Source organism: Equus asinus, chromosome 4 (assembly GCF_041296235.1).
Source record: "Equus asinus isolate D_3611 breed Donkey chromosome 4, EquAss-T2T_v2, whole genome shotgun sequence".
Classification (NCBI taxonomy): domain Eukaryota; kingdom Metazoa; phylum Chordata; class Mammalia; order Perissodactyla; family Equidae; genus Equus; species Equus asinus.
In genome coordinates this window covers 126,872,317-126,892,547 of record NC_091793.1, presented here as the reverse complement: position 1 = coordinate 126,892,547, position 20,231 = coordinate 126,872,317, and the positions used below count along the sequence as shown (strand labels likewise).

The 20,231-nt window shown below is 41.3% G+C and overlaps 1 protein-coding gene across 6 annotated transcripts in view; it reads right to left on the bottom strand.

Moving 5' to 3' along the window:
* The window catches only part of MFSD6 (major facilitator superfamily domain containing 6), a 71,558-nt gene that overhangs the window by 12,120 nt on the left and 39,207 nt on the right, over nucleotides 1-20,231 (bottom strand). For all 6 annotated transcript variants that reach the window (XM_014837559.3, XM_014837561.3, XM_070508253.1 and 3 more), the window contains exon 3: nucleotides 8,370-8,467. In XM_014837559.3, the coding sequence (XP_014693045.3) occupies nucleotides 8,370-8,467 (98 nt within the window). The remainder of the gene's footprint in view (nucleotides 1-8,369; nucleotides 8,468-20,231) is intronic.

The window sequence follows — 20,231 nt, the reverse complement described above, 5'->3', positions numbered from 1 at the left end:
TTGTGATTAACATTCCATTTTTTCCATTATTAGTATTATTACAGCCGCTTACTCCACCAGGAATTGTGCTAAATGTTTTACAGAGATTATCTCATTTATTCCTCCCAGTAATAGGTACCATTTCTTTCTTCATTTTTCAAAAAGGAAACTAAGGCACAGAGAAACTAAAGCATCTTGTCCAAAGTCACAGGATCCGAACCCAAGGTGTCTAAGTTCAGAAATTTAGTGCTTAAATAATACACTACACATTCTCCTAATAACTATTAAAAGTATTTTACAGTAAATGTAACCATCTACTTTGAGAGGTTTTGTTGATAATATCAAACATGCCCAACGATCTACCAATTTTAAAAAAATCTATATTCTTACTACCTTCTTCCCCTCCGTCCCCAAAGATCTCACATTGTAAATATTAGCAAGTTATTCATATGCCCCAAATAACTCTTTATCTTAAAACATTCAACACGAGACTCTGATTCTGCAAAATGCATTTCACGATTGTTCAGTCTTGGCCCACAAGAACGCTTAGTGCAATAAATCGCACGTACGAGCAAGAGAAAAATCTTTTCTTCCCCAATAGACAGCTGCTCTTTGTAAAATGCTGCCTGGCTTGGGGAAATCACCTCATAATGGCTGAGGGGTGAGAAGTGACAATCAGAGTATTGGGGAAATAGGATTTTTTGTTTTGTTTTTCTTGCTTCGGCCACTGACTTGTGCTCACTGAACAAAACATAAGTACTCCCCCAACACTGGCACACTGAATTGATTGTAACACATCTTTTCGGTTGATGGACAAAAGCATACATTTCAGTTAGTTCAGTGTACCTGTAAATGCTGGGATAAAAAAAGCTTCTGAAAGATCAACCTGGTGAAAATCAGTTAAGAGACTATTCTTCCTAAGAAAAGGCCTCTGTTGGGCAGGCAATAAAAGAAGGCGTCTGGATTGGTTAAGGTAATGTTAGCTGTTGCGACACTAAACCTTGGAGTCTTGGTTTCACAGATTAGATGTTTTCTTTTCTTGCTCATATAAAGTCCAGTGGGCATGGGACAGGAAGAGGAGCAGCTCTGCTCCACATAGTCATTCAGGGACCCAGGCTGCACAGACTCTGCCGTCTTCAACACCTGTCACCCTGGGTACCAAGATCCAGCTGGCAGAGGAAGGAGGAGAGAATGGCACAGGGAAATTTTAAGGGTTGGGTTTAGAAGTGACTCACATCATTTCTGCTCACATTCCACTGGGCAGAATCAGTCATATGGTCATACCTAACTACAAGGCAGGCTGGGAGACAAAGTCTAGCTGTGTGTCCATGAAGAAAAGGAAACAGCAGGTGAACAGCAAGCCAGTATTTCTGCCAAAGTCAGGGCCACCAACAGCAAGTAATCTTCCAGAAACAGCAGAGGACCCTACAAAGAGCAACGGACCTAGCAGCAGCTGAATGAACCTTCTGTGTGTCACATGAAAGAAACTCTATATAAGTTTCGACTTATGTACTAACTTATATAACTAAAGTAACAACAACTATTGTTAAAGACCAACGCTCCTGCATCCACCAATGTATGGCACCACAAGAATCTCCTTTACGCCTTCATCTATCAGTACTTACGGAGCACCGAGACCATGCGCCAGTACCCTGCTCTGCTTTGAGAATATGATGACATACAAAACGTGTCCTTAACCACCATGGCGCTTACAGTGTGACAGGTGAAAGGCGCAGGATTTACCTGAAGGAGCAGACTGAGCTCCCTGAGGAGAATCAGCGTACCCGCACCTAGCCCAGGGCTTGACACACACGCGCAGCTGAGCACGAGAAAGCTGAACTGAAACTAAGTAGGCAGTGGTCTGCATGTTGGGATACAAGGGAGCAGCACTTGGGGATAAAAGGTGCCCTGGGTAAGGTTGGAGAGAACTTCAAATCCAATGTGTGAATAGAAATAGAGGAAATAAGCTTCTTTAAGCTGCACCTTGCAAAGTAAAAAAGACACACAAGTTACTTTAAACAAAGGACTGTAACTGATACAATAACATTTTGGGGGCCCTCGTGAATTTCATATGCAGGCATCATGCCTTCGGCGTACCTTAAAGCAGGCTTTAGGACACTGCCACCCAAAATTTTTAATGTTTAATGTCAAGACTCAGCGACACCGTACACTCCATGCTCAGTGTCCCCCATATGAAGCCACACGTTAGAACAGCTTTTATATCAAAGCCAGGAAAAGTTTCACTTCCCCAAAGATAGGTTAAGAACAGTGTGCACTGCCTAGTCTTAATGGCCAGGCTTTCATGCATAATTGAAATTTAACCTCTTAGAGTAGAATCTTCTAAATCATATTCCCCCTGGTCCTGATTTTTATTTATTTATAATTTTTTATTTTACTTTTATTATTTTTAAATTACTTAACATTTATTTAAGGCTATGTGCAGGCAAATACTTCACTAAATACGTTGCATGGGTTAGTTTAATACTCCTAGCAGCCTATTCTACAGCGCGAGTCTGAGACTTTGAGAGGTTACTCATCTTGTCCAAAGACGCAGAGCTTTTAGGCTGGGGAGCTGGAATACAAGACAGTCTAACTCAAGCCTAAGCATTTTATGGTTTCCAGAGCATTGCCTATTTTGGTAAGCTGCCTCAAATAATTTATAGAATGAGGTGAGAGCATAAGTAAGTAAATGATTAAAATACACTGATGTTTCTACAGATGTGTAATGGATGGCGAGATGGTATCCTAGGAAAAAAGCTATAATACTGAAGGTTCAGCTTTCAAATTTAGTTTTCAAATGTTCTTTATATAAGTTTTTGAGCTAGAACTTCCTATATTATTCAAGAGCTTCAAAAATTAGAAAATATCGACTATGGTACATTTTGCAGGAGTCTGTAAAACCCATCAGACAACAAGCATGTATAGTACATCTTCCTGTGTACATGTCTCTTTGGAGAATTCAAAAAGTATAAGGCATGGTCTTTGCATTTAAGAGTTAAAACTAAGTCAGGAAGTAAAACTTAATTGGGTAGGAATTAAGTGCTAAACTTGTAACATAGTCCATAAATTGGAGAACAATGCAGAAAAGGAAGAGCTAAGTGTGGGATGCGATTGCCAGAAAAGGATTCTTGGAGCAGAAGACATTTAAAATGATTTCTAAATGGTCAAAATAATGTCTATTTTGAAGGAAAGATTTTATAAGAACTTTTAGTAACTGTAAAGTGACAAAGAATAAAATTGCTCTATTACAATTTATAAGACTAATCTGATTAAAAATTAATTTTAACAGTAACACCAATGACTTTCACATGTCAACTTATCGATTGAAATGGTGAACTCAGAGCATTTGTCTATCTTACGTATTTGCGTGGCAAGCTACTTACATTTGAAGGGTTAAGCCAGACAGAAAATTTCCAATACAGATAATAACAGATTGGAATCATGTCTAGAATTTCCACTGTCAGATAAGGGCTGCACAGTAATCCTTTCATGATTTTTCCATGCTCTTCCAGAACATAAGAGGAAGGAAAACATAGTTCTTACTAGCTGAACAGGCATACTAGGTAAGAGAGCAAAGCTTCATAAATGTCAGCTCAAGCCCTCCTAGTGGTGATATTAAAAAACCATCTTTCATCAAAATCTTAACCTGGCTCCCGCTGATCCAGCATCCTGCAGAGATGGACCCTGACACAGACCTCATTTTCATCCCTCAGTGCTTGAGCCATTAATTCAAGTGCCTCAGAAGGACCTCTTCAGTTACAGCAGCCCCAGGCTGGCCTTACTCTCCTCAAACACATTTCAATAGCAGGAATAATTTTGATCACATTCATCCCAAAGTCTTGCAAGGATTCATGACCAATACCCACACAGGAAGGAACGTAACAAATTTGGGCTTGATTTTTATCACATGCGTATACTGCTGATCAAAATCATGAATGCTTTAATGCTTCTTGGACAAAACCAAAGAAGAAAATTCCTATGGGTTTTTAAAATGAGATCTTGAGAAATAAATTTGAACTATCCCGCGTCTGTCACTCCACCCAGTAATGTTTTCAGGCACTTTTAGACTCACTGTCTCTTTTTCAAATAAAATGTAGGCTCCTCGTGGGCAGGAAGTCTGTCTTCTGCTTCCTTACATGGTGCCAGCAGTTACCTACAGAACAACATGTTTGCTGCAAAGGGAGGCTGAACTGCAAAAAGGATAAGGCTGAAAGAAAATATCGGCTACTAAATGTGAAAAAGATTATGGGAAAGAAACATCCTCAAAATTCCCAACAGCGTCCAACAGTCTTAGTTTGATCCCCACATAGATACCTGCATGGCCTCCTTCCTGGGGGCCTCAAGAGGATGAAATTTGCTTCATCCCCATCCCTTCTGCTAATTCTTACCAACATGACATGAGGAGATGAATGCTGAGACAACGATCAAGAGCTCCAAGGATGAAAGATAACAAGGAGTCTTCCTCCCTTAGTTACACGCAACTTCAAGGAGGAAGAGATGGGCAGCCAGAGATATGGAATAAGCACAATCCCTTGTCTCCTCCACTTCAGTTGCCCACTAAGGTGGTACTAGTTCTCATGGAGTTTGGGGATAAGGCAAGAGGTGATAGGATGAAGAGACAGACCTCAACTCTTATTTTTTTTTTAGGAAGATTACCCCAGAGCTGACATCCACTGCCAATCCTCTTTTTTTTTTTTTCTTTTTTTGCTGAGGAAGATTGGCCCTGAGCTAACATCCATGCCCATCTTCCTCTACTTTATATGTGGGACGCCTGTCACAGCATGGCTTGATAAGCCGTGCATAGGTCCACACCTAGGATCTGAACTGGTGAACCCTGGGCCACTGCAGCAGAGCATGTGAACTTAACCACTGCGCCATCAGGCTGGCCCCTCAACTCTATTTTTTAAGAGGATCCTCTTGTGTAGCACTGGTTGGGAATCAAAGAATGAAAGTGCTGACTCTTCAGCGTCAAGATCATCAATGATGACAGCCAACATCCCACTCCCCAACCCTCCCTCTCTTAAGTCTAGGTCTTTAGTAATCATCAGGCAGCAATCCTAGTCAAGGAATTAAGGGGCATCTATCCTGACAGTGGGCTTGTCCTGGAGTTAAATCATTCAGTGTTTCGTCATCATTATTTCTTGTCTTTACTGCATTCTGAGTAGGGCTGCTTTAAGCACAGGGACTTTAAAGTCATTTGGACAACACTTGTGAAGGTGGAAGAATCCAGACTGGCAAAACAAACCTTTTCAGTCAGAAGTGTATTCCTGTGACGCAGGTCTTATTCCGCATGGGTGATCCGCTATTTTCCACAGGGTGGGCATGGGTCATACAAACGCAAGCATTTTGTTATTGTTGTGCAGCCAAAACACTAGCACTTACTTCTGCCAGGAAATGAAACCGTCTCCTCCAGTTTTAGACACAAAGAGCTCTGTGGAAGCGGTCAGAGAGCCCTTGGTTAGACAAGGAGACTCTATGTGTTTACAGCTGCCCCTTTTTACTCGCTTCACATCAGTAAGTAGGTTTCTACTGGTATCACAGAACAAAATGAATCACACGGGTATAAACCGTAGCCTGCCGCAGAAGCAGAATTCCTGTTTAGTTCAGAACATGGCCAACTCCCTCAACCCTGGGATGACTGCCCTGAGGCGTGCGTAAGTATTATAAAAATATGTCCTGGGTGGGCAGCTTGGGATGATAAAGCCACGGCATACCACTGAGGTTCCCTGAAGATGCCCTTCTTCTTTCCAGATCTGAGCTCTGGCACACGGCTCTTCTCTATGCCAAAACGCCCGCTCTCTTTAGGCCACCTGGTGGATTCCCATTCACCCTTCAAAATCCAGCTCACACGTGATTTCTTTGGGGAATCTTTCAATAATATCTTCATCCTCCCACTCCTGCTTCCCAAAGCTAATCATTCCTTTCACGGAGCTCCTTCTCTGTTCCCTGGCACATTTTTCTAATTCCATCTCACACACTGTGTAGCAATTATGTGTTGACACATCTGGCTTCCAGAACAGATGGTGAGACCTTGGGGCCTAAGTTAATACATTGTTTTTTTTATTACATTCCTAGTACCCAGCATGCTGCCTGACTTTTAGTAGCTATTGATAGATCTTTGATAAATTAACAGGAAAAAAGAGTTTTTCGATTCACAACAGCATTTGTTTTTTCCTCTCCTATAAATTTCTTCTGTTATTCCTTTAACCATTTCATTAAAAAGCTTCTCTCTTTTGTTATCTCTTCTTGAGTCACTTATGCAAACTGTCCTTTTCCATCTAATTCATATTAAATTAAAAGGAGAGAAAGGTGTATGCATATATAATTACAATATACTTTCTTCTCTGAAGGCACGCCAGTTTTTTTAATCGAGTCTGCACACTCTGGCCTACCAGTAAATAACACAGTTAAGTCAGGTGAGACTAGGATAGGAAATGGAGGTGGGACGTTCTAAGAACTGTGTTGCATATTGCACAATTCTTTCCTGTAGTTCACATTTACTGCTTTGTTATTCTTAAACGACACAATGCTGAGATACAGGCCCCACCTTAAGACTCTTCCAGAGTTCTAATTATTACAAACAATAATTTCTTGTTTTAAGACCGAATTTCCAATTTCTATATATTTATAAATAAATCTCCTTTCATGAATTACACCATTGCATCAGACCTGAGAAAAGCACCTTTAAAGTGTGTATATATTTGAATTTTATCATTTTAATGTGAATATAAATTATATCTCCTTTCAATTAGGATAGATTTTTTTTTCATTGCCACAATGGAATTTGATGAATGAGCTTGCATTTGGTACATTTTGTTTAAATGTATAATTGTGAGTCTTTCATCTTAGATATCATGATAAGAAATTAATTATATTGATTATGCTGTATTTGCATCCTCAGGGTTAGGGAAACTGATAATTGCAACCTATAAAGCTAATGAAATTGTATATAATCACAGACTGTTTAGTATATTTAATGATTTAGGAGCCTAGGCTGCCCCAGAAGACCTCAACTTCAATGATCTTGTCCCAAACCTTTACTTTAATCAAACTGCCATCCACAAAACGGTTAAACAAGTTGCTAAGAGGGGTTTACCAGATATAGTCTGGATTATATGAGCTAACCTGGGAGTGAGCTTTGAATAGAAATCCATGTTTTCACTGCTGGTGAGAATGTAAACTGGTGCAGCCACTATGGAAAACAGTATGGAAATTCCTCAAAAAACTAAAAATTGAAATACCTTATGACCCAGCTACTGGGTGTCTACCCAAACAACTTGAAATCAACAATCCAAGGTAACATATGTACCCCTATGTTCATTGCAGCACTATACACATAACATGGAAACAATCCATGTGCCCATCGACTGATGATTGGATAAAGAAGATGTGATATATATATACATATATATATATATATATATATATATATATATATATATATATACACACACAATGGAATACTACTCAGACATAAAAAAAGACAAAATCATCCCACTTGCAACAACATGGATGGACCTGGAGGGTATTATGCTAAGCAAAATAAGCCAGACTGAGAAAGACAAACACCATATGATTTCACTCATATGCGGAATATAAACAACATATGGACAAAGAAAACAGTTCAGTGGTTACCTGGGGAAGGGGGATGGGGGTTGGCACAGGCAGTGAAGGGGAGCACTGGTGTGGTAACAGACAAAAATAATGTACAACTGAAATTTCACAATGATATAAACTATTATGGATCTCATAAAAAAAAAAAGAAAGAAAGAAATCCATGTTTTCATTGCTTTTAAGAAACATGGACGAGTCTCCTAGAAATTTTTTCAAAGTTATATGTTGAAGGGGAAACAGTCCAGTAAAGAACTGGAGAAAGAGAAGAACTCAGGTCAGGGTATTTGAGCAAACATTTTAAAGGTTCAGGGTAAAACAATAGCCTGACTATAAAGCTTTAGGTATAAATCACTAGATGTGATAAAAGTAACAGAAGAAATAAAATATGACAACCTTTTTTCAATAAGTATAGTTAACCTACCAAAACGAAAACATCAAAATCTTTAAAAGAGAAATCCTCTTATATTTAAAACCACCTTTGGATGTGTATGCCTCACAACTGTACGTAAGAATTCATTCCAGAGTGCCTCTTTGTTTAATCACAAGGGTGTGGGTCAAATCCAGCTTTGTTTAGCTCAACAAACACAGAACCGCACTCAGAGTAATTGAAGAACCAGCCCCATGATGTCACCTCTTCCTTAACAACCACTTCAAAACCATATAAAACAGTAAGTCCGCCCTTCCTTGGTAGCATCAGATGCTAAAGGCCACTGAACTTTACACACCCACAGCTCAGTCAGGTAGAGAAGTACTTCTAACTCCAGCTGTTAACATACCTTGAAGAACTTCCATGGGGAGGACAGTCCAGGCATTTTCCAGGTAGGAGATATAAATATAGCGAGCCGTATTGCAGGCCAGGCCAATGTACAGAACCCTAAAAAAAGCAACAACGAAAAATAAGTTGAAGCCCCAGGATGAGATACAAAACATGCAAATACTACCTAGTTTTTCCCATGCCCAAACCATGCATCATCCAGCACAGTGTTCCAAATGTAGGAGAGGGGAAGCTAAAGGACAATTAAATTTAACCATGAACTCTTAGGAATAAGAAGATTGCTTCGAACATATCTGCCCTCAGCCTTTTCAAAACGCTTGTTAATATAAAAGCGAACATCATCCTTCCTGAAACTTAATTAGTAGCAGAGACGATGCTTTTTTAAGATAGTCTGGGCACACTGCCATCTGTAATGACATTGCTGGCTTCCTTCCAGGTGGCTGTAGGGTAAATATGCCTGGGATTGTAGCCACTTCCCTATGCTGGAGGAAGGATAGGATAAAAATGAGAACATGTGAATATGAATGTGGCCTCACTTGCAATACCCAAGACACCAAGCATTTTACAAGGAGCCTCTCAAGGTCGTCGAATACTATCATCCAATGATGAATGATAAACTATTCAGAAATCAAATGCATTTTTCCTATCAGTTCAATTAATACATGTTCGTTTTTTTTAAATCCTTGATATCACATGCTTATAAAACTGATAAATATATATCCACGTCTCACAATCACTATCATCAAAATTATAAGTAAAAAACAGACTAAACAAAGGCCTAAAGTGGTACATCCAAGCATAAGGTTACCATCTCTCTCTTTCTGAACTGGACGGGCTGATTTGGAAATGAATTGTGGCTGCCCCTCTGTACAAAACACAACCTGATGGCAGGGGTTTTTCTTTCTCGGTTGTTTTCCATTTTCTGTTAATTTTCCTAACCTTAATGCTTTTCTTGTTTTCTAAATTCAAGTGGAGGAAAACTAGAAAGTAAAAGAAATAAACCAATATAGGAAACCAGTGGTATCTTCCTAATCTTGTTCAACTATATTTTTATATTAAAATCATTCCTATAAACACTGTTCCCTTTTTCCAATATTGGATCAAGAAAAGGAAATGCTTTGAGGCATCCGGCTGGCATTAACCACAATATGGAATCGAAGGATGGGGGAAAGGGTGACGGGGTGGGGATGGAATAGGAAATGGATAGTAGAAGGGATTCAGGAGATCCCCACCATTGAAGAGGTCCGGGTTATCATATTCTGTGGACAGCATGTTCTTTGTACTTGTATGTTTTGAGGAAAAAAGCGGATGTTTCAATCCTGTTTGATAAAAAAATCTGTTGAACAAACTCGCTACAGATGGATCAACCAGGGTCCCTCTGCTAGGGGGAAAAAAAAAAGCCCACAGGAAATTTAAAATTCAAAATACACTACACAAACACACAAGTTACACAAACCTGTCTCCTTTTAAAGTTCTAAACCAGCTCTCTTGATGACCTTGACTTAACCTAACTCAGGGGTCAGCAAACATTTCCTATAAAGGGTTTTACGGTAAATAGTTTAGGCTTTGTACGTCTCTTGCAACTACTTAACTCTGCTGTTGTAACATGAAAGCAACTATGGACAAAATGTAAATGAATGAGCATGGATGGCTATGTTCCAATAAAATCTGAATTATGAACACAAATTTAAATTTTATATAATTTTCATGTATCACAAAATATTATTCTTCTTGGGATTTTTTCAACCACTTAAACTGTAGAAACCACTCAGTTCATAGGCCATACAAACACAGGCAGCAGGCCAGATCTTCCCCGTGGGCCACAGCTTGCCAACCCCTGGCCTAGCTCATTAGTTCTTTTTCTTTTTTTCTCCCCAAAGCCCCAGTACATCATTGTATATTCTAGTTGTAGGTCATTCTAGTTCTTCTAGGTGAGCTGCCGCCACAGCATGGCTGACAGACAAGTGGTGTGGTTCTGTGCCCAGGAAGCAAACCCGGGCAGCCAAAGTGAAGCACGCTCAACTTTAACCACTAGGCCATTAGAGCTGGCTCGCTCATTAGTTCTTATTCACTTTGGCTGTACATGAGATTTACTGGGGTGATTGTTAAAAACTACAGATGTCAAGCCCACAGCCCTCTTAATAAAGATCTGTAGGGTTGAAACCCAGGTACTGTGCTTTTGAAGACTTCCCAAGTTATTCAGATACTAAGCCAGGGTGAAGACCCACCGGTCTAGCTCGTTCTAAGCAGCTCGCAGTAATACTTTCCCATAATCCCAACATAAAAAAAAAATTCATAATACACCTCCCTTGTGTTCATATTGTCTATCCTGAACCTTTCTTTTCAGCCCACTTCTGAATCAGGGTTACCATGACAACCGTTATTCAATCCAGGCCATAGTCCAAAAGTCTGGCCTAAAGTAACCCAGAGTCAATTGGCCCAGTTTAACAGGTAGATTGGGCTATGCCTTCAAACATCTACCAATGTGGAATTCAGTCAGTGGAGTTCAAACTTTCCGGGACCCTTAAGTCTTGGATTGCCACCAATAAGTCCAGTGGCTATGAGCTTGACATAGCCTTCACTTCTTTCCCACATTCCTCATCTCACCACTGATAGTCCTTCAAGACCACACAGGTGCCTTAAAGGAGAAAAACTAAAATAAAAAGTATAAGGGCAAGTTACCTCATCTCTCTGAGCCTCCATTTTCTTATATATCAAGTAGGGATAATAGTATCTACTCTGTAGGCTTGTTGTGATCATTAAAATACTGTAAAGTTGCCCAGAATAAGCACTCGATAACTAGTAGCCTTGTTATTATTTTAAAAAAAGTATCCCAGTACCCTTTTGTTTATCCCAGAATCCCCAAAGAGAGAGAAGTACAAACACTCCTTCCTCAGCAACCATTCTGGGGAAGCCAGTGGCTTCAAGAAGTCAGCGAGGCTTAAATCAGGAGCAGAAAGGAAGGCGGCATTTCGATCTATGAAAAGGGAAACTAAACACATATTTATTGAATAGTCACTGAAAAGTAGTTCAGCACCCTGAAAGCCTGACAATTTCTTTAACATCTGAATGGGACATTTAAAGCGCCCTTCATTTACTGTTATGGGCTGAATTACGTCCTCCCTAAAACTCATATGTTGGAGTCCTAAATTCTAACCCGCTAGTACCTCTGTGTGACTGTATTTGGAGAGACGCCTTTAAAGAGGTGATTAAGGTGAAATGAGGTCATATGGGTGGGTCCTAATCCAATATGGCTGGTGTTCTGATACGAAGAGGAGATTAGGACAGACCAGCACAGAGGGCAGACCAGGTGAAGACACTGGCAGACGACAAGCCCAGGAGAGAGGTCCTCAGAAGAAATAAACCCTGCCAACACCCTGATCTCGGACTTTTAGCTTCCAGACTTGTGAGGAAAGAAATTTCTGGTTCTTTAAGCCATCCAGTCTGTGGTGCTTTGTTATGGCAGCCCCAGCAAATGAATACATGCACAGTCAGGAAACTAAGGATATGCTAACAGAAAGGAATGTATGCTATGTTTTATTACATCATCTTCTGGACAATAGAATTCTTTAGATGCTGAATATAGAGCACACATTTGGGATCCTACAATGTCCCTGGGCACCATGAGGTCTGAAAATACAGAAGAATAGTCTGGAAAATGCCTCTCAGCGAGATACAGATAGAGATATCGAATACCTACAATGAAAAAGCTCAGAAACGACTCGATGCTTTCCTATTTCACAATGGGAAGTCAGTAAGTACGAAAGTAGGCAAGAAATAAAGGCAATTTTAGAGCAAGCAGTGTTAAGTGAACTTAATCTATACAGAGGAACACAACTGGTAAAGAGCAAATGATTTCACAGAAAACAATGCACCATGGAAACCCCAATCACTCATCAAACACCTTGATTCTGTATTTGAGCAAAATATAAAAGCAGGAGAAAAAGTGCTTATGAGATTTCAGCTTCTTATTCAACCACAATTCACAGTATTGGCAGGGTAAGTTGGTTGGTGATTATCTCATAATGAAACTGGTACTTTTTTTTTCAGACAGACAGTATTCAAGATATAGATACAATTAATTGGGAGTCATTTGCAATTCCTACCAGAGTGTAGGTTAGTCATGATGCCCTACCATCTATAACATGGTTAAATGCCCCCTGGAACATGAACCCACAAGGAACATGAATTTCACTCAATAAACATTTATTGAGACCCCACTAGGTACCCTATACTATGCTGGACTCAAGGGGAATAAGAGTGAAGAGAAATCCTCTTTGCCTTCAAGGAACTTACAGTGTAGTGGGGAGACATATAAACAAGTAAGTTAAATAAAATACTCTAAGAGGTATGCATAAAGAGCTACGGGAGCACAAAGGAGAGGCCTTTAGCTACCCTTGGGGGCCCTGGGACACCTGGGTTAGAAAGAACTGGACAAAGAAGGCCAGAAGAACATCACAGGCAGAGGGGACAATGGGAACAAAGGCTAACCATAACAGCTCAAGCGTTTGCAGACAGAGAGGCTGCCTGAAAGATCTAAGGATCAAAGGCTACAGATTTATAAAAAGATGAGTGAACTTTTCCAGTCCAGATCCAATCCGGAAATTATTCTTTATTCCAAAGACAATACAGCATATGAGCAGCAAAAAGAGCCCTGAGCAGGATTATCCTGCAGCGCTCAGATCTGAGAGACAAAGGCCCAGCAGCACGCAGAGAACCCAGCCTCAGCCCAAGGAACGGGCAGCAAGCATTTTGCAGAGCCTCTACTGAAGAAATATGAAAGTTCCTCAAAAAGGAAGAAACACTGGATAAAAACAAAATACCCTGGACAAAGACTGTTGTTCAGAAGTGGAGTATCAGCAGAGAGAGACTGAAAATGCTCTGTAATCTGTGTTACAGCCCTCATATAAGGATGCACATGTTCCCATGTGTACAGGGGCTGCCCAAGGGCACAGTGGGAGATGAGAGACCAGCAATAAACCAAGATTCAGAAAGCATCATTTCCAACAGGTTACAGAACACTTGGACAATTTCCTCAGCTACACCTGGCTAGAGTTTCTACCAGTTCCTAAGGAGAGAGAATTGGTCGCTAATACCAGATACTTGGAGCACAGTCTAGTCCGCCTCACATACGAATCAGCTTAGGTTTTCTGGATGGTAAACAGCATATGGCCTCACCCTTAAGTTGGGTTCCATTATTCCCAATCATCCTTTTCCAGTCTATATAAACTTGTCAGTAAAAAACTCCATCAGATATTGTTACAGATGTCCTTCTAGACCAGGCAGACATCAGCTGCTAATTACAGTCAAGATTCTGGAGCTGAATGTAAGCTTTCAGTGTAAGCAGTGCCTTCCTCCCCAAGAATAAAGCTTATTTCCAACATAATCACCAGTTCATACTGTTGACCTTAGGAAGATGATGTTGCCTATAGTCGGTTAAGAAAGTAGGAAAAAATATATCCAAACTCTCTAGAAAATAATTAAAATATAAGGTTTAGGCCTTGAAAGAGTTAAATTTTAGTCTGGAAAATTTCTGTTTTCTCCTCCCAACCAACCTCCATGATGTAATGTGACTGTGGGTGAGTCCTGCCAGGATTTCTCTGCCCCTCTAGCACAACAGGGTTTTACTGTAACTGTCTGGAATCTCTTGTCCTCCCTCCCTTTCTTGTCATAGAGAACATGGCATTTCCCGCCATCCTGTGCCGCACTCCCAGGGCTGGCTGGTTAGAAAGGATCATAGGTGGCATTCCTCGGAATTCCTACCCCAAGCAAGTGGCCCAAGCTACCATAATGGTAGGCTCTTCTAATGCCACAATGGTAGCAAAAGCAGCCAGACAGAGGAGAGGAGTCTGGCCACAGAGTCAGCAACCTGAGCAACACGTGGTAGGAGCTGCCACACCTCACGCTCAGACCAAATGCTTAGCTAGAAGTGGCAGAGCTGATGACATACCACTCCCTTTTTCCAAGACACACTCCTGGCACTGGTACCTCTGACGGTGACAGTCCTATCCTGAAAGGGTTCATCTCTTCCAAGAAACCTCCCCACATGTCTCCAGGTATAATTGATGCTATCTCCCCCAGTTCCTCTGTTACTCTCTTGGTTTTCATTAGAGTTCTTGTCACAGTCTGCAGCTGTTGCACACAGAAGATTGTGACTTCCAGGGAGGCAAAGACTGTGTCTGCTTCATCTTTGTAGTCAGAAAGAGCCTGCCTTGCTCAAGGGCTCGATGAAGCTATAATAATGTAATTTAATATAATCTTACAGAAACTGATAAACCATGAGGGCAAAAAGAAGCGCTCATGAAAAGAACTCAATGAAAACTTTCTCAATGGATCACTATTATTTTGGATGGCACAGTTCTTTATTGCAGGGGACTTACCCATTCATTTTGGGATGTTTAGGACCCCTAACCCTTAGGCACTAAATGCTAGTCTCTGAAACAACTAAAAATGTCCCTATACACATTTCTAAACACTTCCTGTTGGGAAGCCCTAGATGAGTCTCTTAAAACAATGGCTTCCTGGTCACTGTTATAAAATATTGTGTGTGTGTGTGTGTGTGTGTGTCCATATTCAAGTTATATTAGCACATAAACAAATCTAGAAGAAGACAGATACCAAACCATAACCGATGGTTATCTTGGAGATTTGTGATTACAGGCTCCTCACTGTCTAAGGAGTGTTTTTCTGTAGATTTTGAGTTTATATAGTGAGTTATGTACTTTTTGATAATCATATAACAATAAAGATTCAAAAGGTGGGGGAAAAACCTGTCACACTAGGCGTGGGAAAGACAACCATAAAAAATTTGGATTAAAACCTAAAAGAATTCTGCTCTCACATTGTTTTCACAGTATCTTTAAATTCGTGTTCCACACTAAAGAAATCAAAACCGATGGAAATCATAGATTACAGGTGTGGTTTAACCCCAATCAGCAGAATTGTTTTCAAAGAAAAGATCTGGCCTTAGATCAAAAGATCAGCAAACGTTTTATATTTTTTCATGTTTTATAATGTTTAAGTTGTATGTTATGTTTTATCATTAATCTACCAACCACTAACTACTTTATGCTGTCACCTAAAGCAAGCTACAAGTCACTGCAGAACAGCGAGCACTGTATCCTAATATTCATGTCAGAAAAGGAGAGCCACATATACTCGGATGTGCTCAGTGTGAACAGAACATCTCTGGAAGGATCCACTAGAACCTCGTATCACTGATGGTCTCTAGGGAGGGGAGGTGGGGGACTGTCCCAGGGGTGGGAGAGAGACTCCACAGCATATCTTTTAGTACTCTCTGAATTTTTTCCCACGTGTATATCTACTTTCTCAAGGAATGAATAGAGATCAGTCACTGTGTTTCATGCAGCTATAAATCGGCACAATGAATGATGTATGACACTTGACCCATGGTTCTCCAACCTGAAGAGATCATTATCTGGGTTTCTGTTTTGCTTAAAAACAGTATGAAATCCTAGCTATGTTAATATTCACCATATTTCCTATCTGGTGAATCTGTTGTGAGATTGGGAGCAAGTATGTCGTATAGTTATATACATAGTTAAGAAAGGTACATGAGGGGCCAGCCCGGTGGCACAGTGTTTAAGTGCACATGTTCTGCTTCGGCGGCCCAGGGTTCGCCGGTTCAGATCCTGGGTGCGGACAGAGCACTGCTTGGCAAGCCATGCTGTGGTAGGAGTACCACATATAAGGCAGAGGAAGATGGGCACAGATGTCAGCTCAGGGTCAGTCTTCCTCAGCAAAAAGAAGAGGGTTGGCAGCAGTTAGCTCAGGGCTAATCTTCCTCAAAAAAAAAAAAGAAGAAAGAAAGGTACATGAAATTGTGCAGCACTGCCAAAGTCATATTCCTTCCAGACAAAGAAAATGGCAGTCTGTAGAGACAGACTTAAGAAAAGTGCTCATGGGCCAGCCTTGGTGGCCTTGTGGTTAAGTTTGGCATGCTCTGCTTCAGCAGCCCACGTTCGGTTCCTGGGCACAGACCTACACCACTCATCTGCCAGTGGCCATGCTGTGGTGGCAGCACATGTACAAAAAGAGGAAGATTGGCAACAGAGGTTAGCTCAGGGAAAATCTTCCTCAGCAAAAAAGAAAGAAAGAAAGAAAGAAAAGTGCTCATTTACTTCAAGAGCCACCTGGATCCCCAGAAGGTACATGTAACACAATGAGAACCTTTGAATCAAAATTGCTGACAGAAACAAGATAATGTTATGAATCATCTTTCCTTGTAGCCTATCTAGTGTGTTCTACCTAGTTCTCTGTCCTCCAGCCACATGAATGCCAAATGTACCGACTGGGCCACGGTCCCCACCCATCCCTAATTGTGTCCCAATGTCCTACTCCCCCTCAGATCTCACTCAGCTCCTTTCTATGTGATCACAGCATCACGGGCCCCTCCTCATAACTCTTATTAATCTCAGTTGTAACCACGCATGAACACCCTGACCGTGTGCTCCATGCAGAGTGAGGACTGTTTCATATTACGTTGCCTCAGCTTTATCTCCAGTGCTTGACTTGAACAGACACTCAATAAATATTCATGGACTAGAGGGAAAATATGAATACTTCAAATAGAACATCATTCAACAAATATTCATTAATTTTTTTTTTTTTTGAGGAAGATTAGCCCTGAGCTAACATCTGCTCCCAATCCTCCTCTTTTTGCTGAGGAAGACTGGCCCTGAGCTAACATCTATGCCTATCTTCCTCTACTTTATATGTGGGACGCCTGCCACAGCATGGCTTGCCAAGTGGTGCCGAGTCCACACCCAGGATCCAAACTGGTGAACCCCGGGCCACCGAAGCAGAACGTGCACACTTAACCGCTACACCACTAGGCCCACCCCCAACAAATATTTATTGAATACACTTTGTGCTAAGTGCCAGGGAGACAGTGGTGAACAAGGTGTAAATATAAACTATTCACATTTTATACTTGTAACTATATGTGCGTATGTATACATATGTGTGTGTACACATATATTTATTAAGGTACCTGAATAAGTGATGGTATGTGAAAGAATGCACTGAGACTTATGAAAGAGGCCTAGAACTAAGATGATAAAAAAACGGATGTCCATATTTGGAACCATTTTTGCTTTTTTTTTTTTTTGAGGAAGATTAGCTCTGAGCTAACATCTGCTGCAAATCCTCCTATTTTTGCTGAGGAAGACTGGCCCTGAGCTAACATCCATTGCTTGATTACTATTAATAGGTTACAGTTGAAGATAAATATTAAGTCATGTACGTGGACAAGCAATAGTTCATTGAATAGCTGACTACACTTTGCTTCCTTGGGGCATCCTGAAGCACCATGCAAGGGATCCGCAACACATGTGCACAAACAGATAACAGGGTTCTTGGGTGCCCACAGGCCTATCTCACCGGAAGGGTAAGGTTAGCATACAAACCACAAAGCTCAAAGGATCAGTGGTACTTCTATACTAAGCACAGCATAGCCAAGGGGATCACTAATGGAGACCCGAGAAGCCACCAAGCTTCTATCACCAAGCAGGTGTAGCCAGCCACTGACTCATGCTTGTAGAACAGAGTATAAGAACCACACTGTAGGTCAGAAGAGTGAATGCGGGGAAGAGAACATTCATTTAGTTGTGTATGCTCAGTGAAGCTACCAATACTTCCTTCCATTTTTTCTGCTAGAAAAAGAAAACGTAAAAGTAGAGTCTGAATCTCTGCTAGTCTTAAGTCATTCTTTATTTTGCTGCCTTCAAATCTTTCCTCTCCAAATGGCTGATAAGCTAAGAGCAGTTATGGTAACCATCAGCCGGGTCACTGTGCTGGTTCCTGGCCATGTTTACACTTCTCCATATTTCTTTTAGTTTATCTGTCTACTTTTTCTTAGATTGTGTATAACTCCAGGTAGAAAAATAAAGATGTTTAAAATAAAATAGAACCTTGATTAATGGAATGCAACCACTTGGAAGACACAATACGCTATTTGTTGACAGTTTCCCTCTAGGTAAGAGTCAAATGACCAAACACACACACACACACACACCGACTTTGTTTAAAAATTTACCATGAGATGGCCTGAGATATATATAAAGTACAAATTCTTTAATTTCCAGACAAGAATCACTGACATTTGTCTTAGCAATCAATTTGAAAAAGGCCTTAAGAGTTTTAGTTGACCCTAAACTACATTTGAGGGAACTAAACAAGTTTATCAAAATTCAGGCTGAGGGAATATCATGACCAAATCAAAAGGAGATAATAATCCTACTGTTCTTGACTTTGGCCAGGCCACAGCAGGAAGTAGGAGCAATTAGGGGATCACTGACCAAAGAAGAAAGGAGCCAGAATAAGGAGGGGAAAGATAAAACGGGAGAGTCTGGGATGAGATGTTCTGGGAACGTCCCTGAGGGAATTGGAGAAGCAAGCCTGGAGGAGAGACATTCAAATACGTCAAGGGCTTTTCTCCTTAAGAGGGAGTGGGCTCTGTTAGCCCAAAGTCAGACCTGCCGGCAGTCAGGACAATAGATATTGTTGTTTTAGTTGCTAAGCAGAAACTAAGGGAATACAGCATTCTCTCTTTTCAGCTGGACTCGATCCTGGGAACCGATGTGCCTGGACTGCCTGGGACCTCCAGGGCAGGCCTGGGAATGAAGCCTACCCAACAGGAGACAGAGCTAGTAGACGGACAGAGCCAGGTTCTGATCACATCATTTGAGACCTACACCTAAGCTACACCTAAGACCATTTGCTAGATTTTTCAGTTGGACAATACATCCCCTGTTTCGCTTAAGCCACTTTGGGTAAGGTTTTCTGCCACCTCAAGTGAGAGAGTCCTAAGTGACACAAGATCTTAGCTACCTTGTGAGGTAGCAAGTTCCACATCCCGAGAAGTGTCCAAACAAAGGCTAAGTAAGCGTCAGCCAAGGATTAGGGGCAGGGAACCTAAAGTGGGATGAAGCCAGGCCTACGACTGTAGTAGTGTGCTAGGGCTACTGTTACACTACCACACCCTGGGGGGCTTAAACAACAGAATTTACTGTCTTACAATCCTGAGGCTGGAAGTCTGAGACCAGGTGTCAGCAGGAGCAGTTTCTTCCGAGGCCTCTCTCCTTGGCTTACAGGTGACCACCTTCTCCCCGTGTCTTTGCATCGTCTTCCCTGTGTGTGTCTGTGTCCCAACCTCCTCTTCTCACAAGGACACCAGTTCCATCGGATTAGGGCCCACCCCAGTGACCTCATTTTAACTTAACCACCTCTTTAAAGACCCTGTCTCCAAAGGCAGTCACATTCTGAGGTACCGGGGCTTAGGACTTCAGCATTTAATTCAACCCACAAAAATGACCTCCAAGGTTACTTACCACTCCAACATAAAGCAAAATTTAGTAAAGAATGCCAGTGTTTTCCTTGAGAGCCATTTACTCCGCAGACCAGAAATAGAACATCTGACACTAGTGGCGGCTTCCCTGGGCCTCTGAAGTCAGAGTGAGGCTATACTCTTAGAGGAGGATTGTTAGCACTTTGCACAACCCAATCCAACTATATTTACTCATTTATGTTATCTAGCGGACTGTTATTTACTTTTCCAGTGGTTCACATAAGATGAAAAGCTTTGGCAAACAGTGCTAATTAACACGTTTTCACAATGAGCAACACAGTGGGGCATCCGCAGCACCCTGGCAGAAGTGGTGGCATCCACGGCACAGGGACACTGGGAGAGGGCTTTTCTCAAGAATGGTTGTAACTGGGGCCGGCCCCATGGCTGGGTGGTTAAGTTTCTGTGCTCCGCTTTGGCAGCCCAGGATTTCGCTGGTTCGGATCCTGGGCGCAGACCTGGCACTGTTTGTCAGGCCATGCTGAGGCGGCGTCCCAC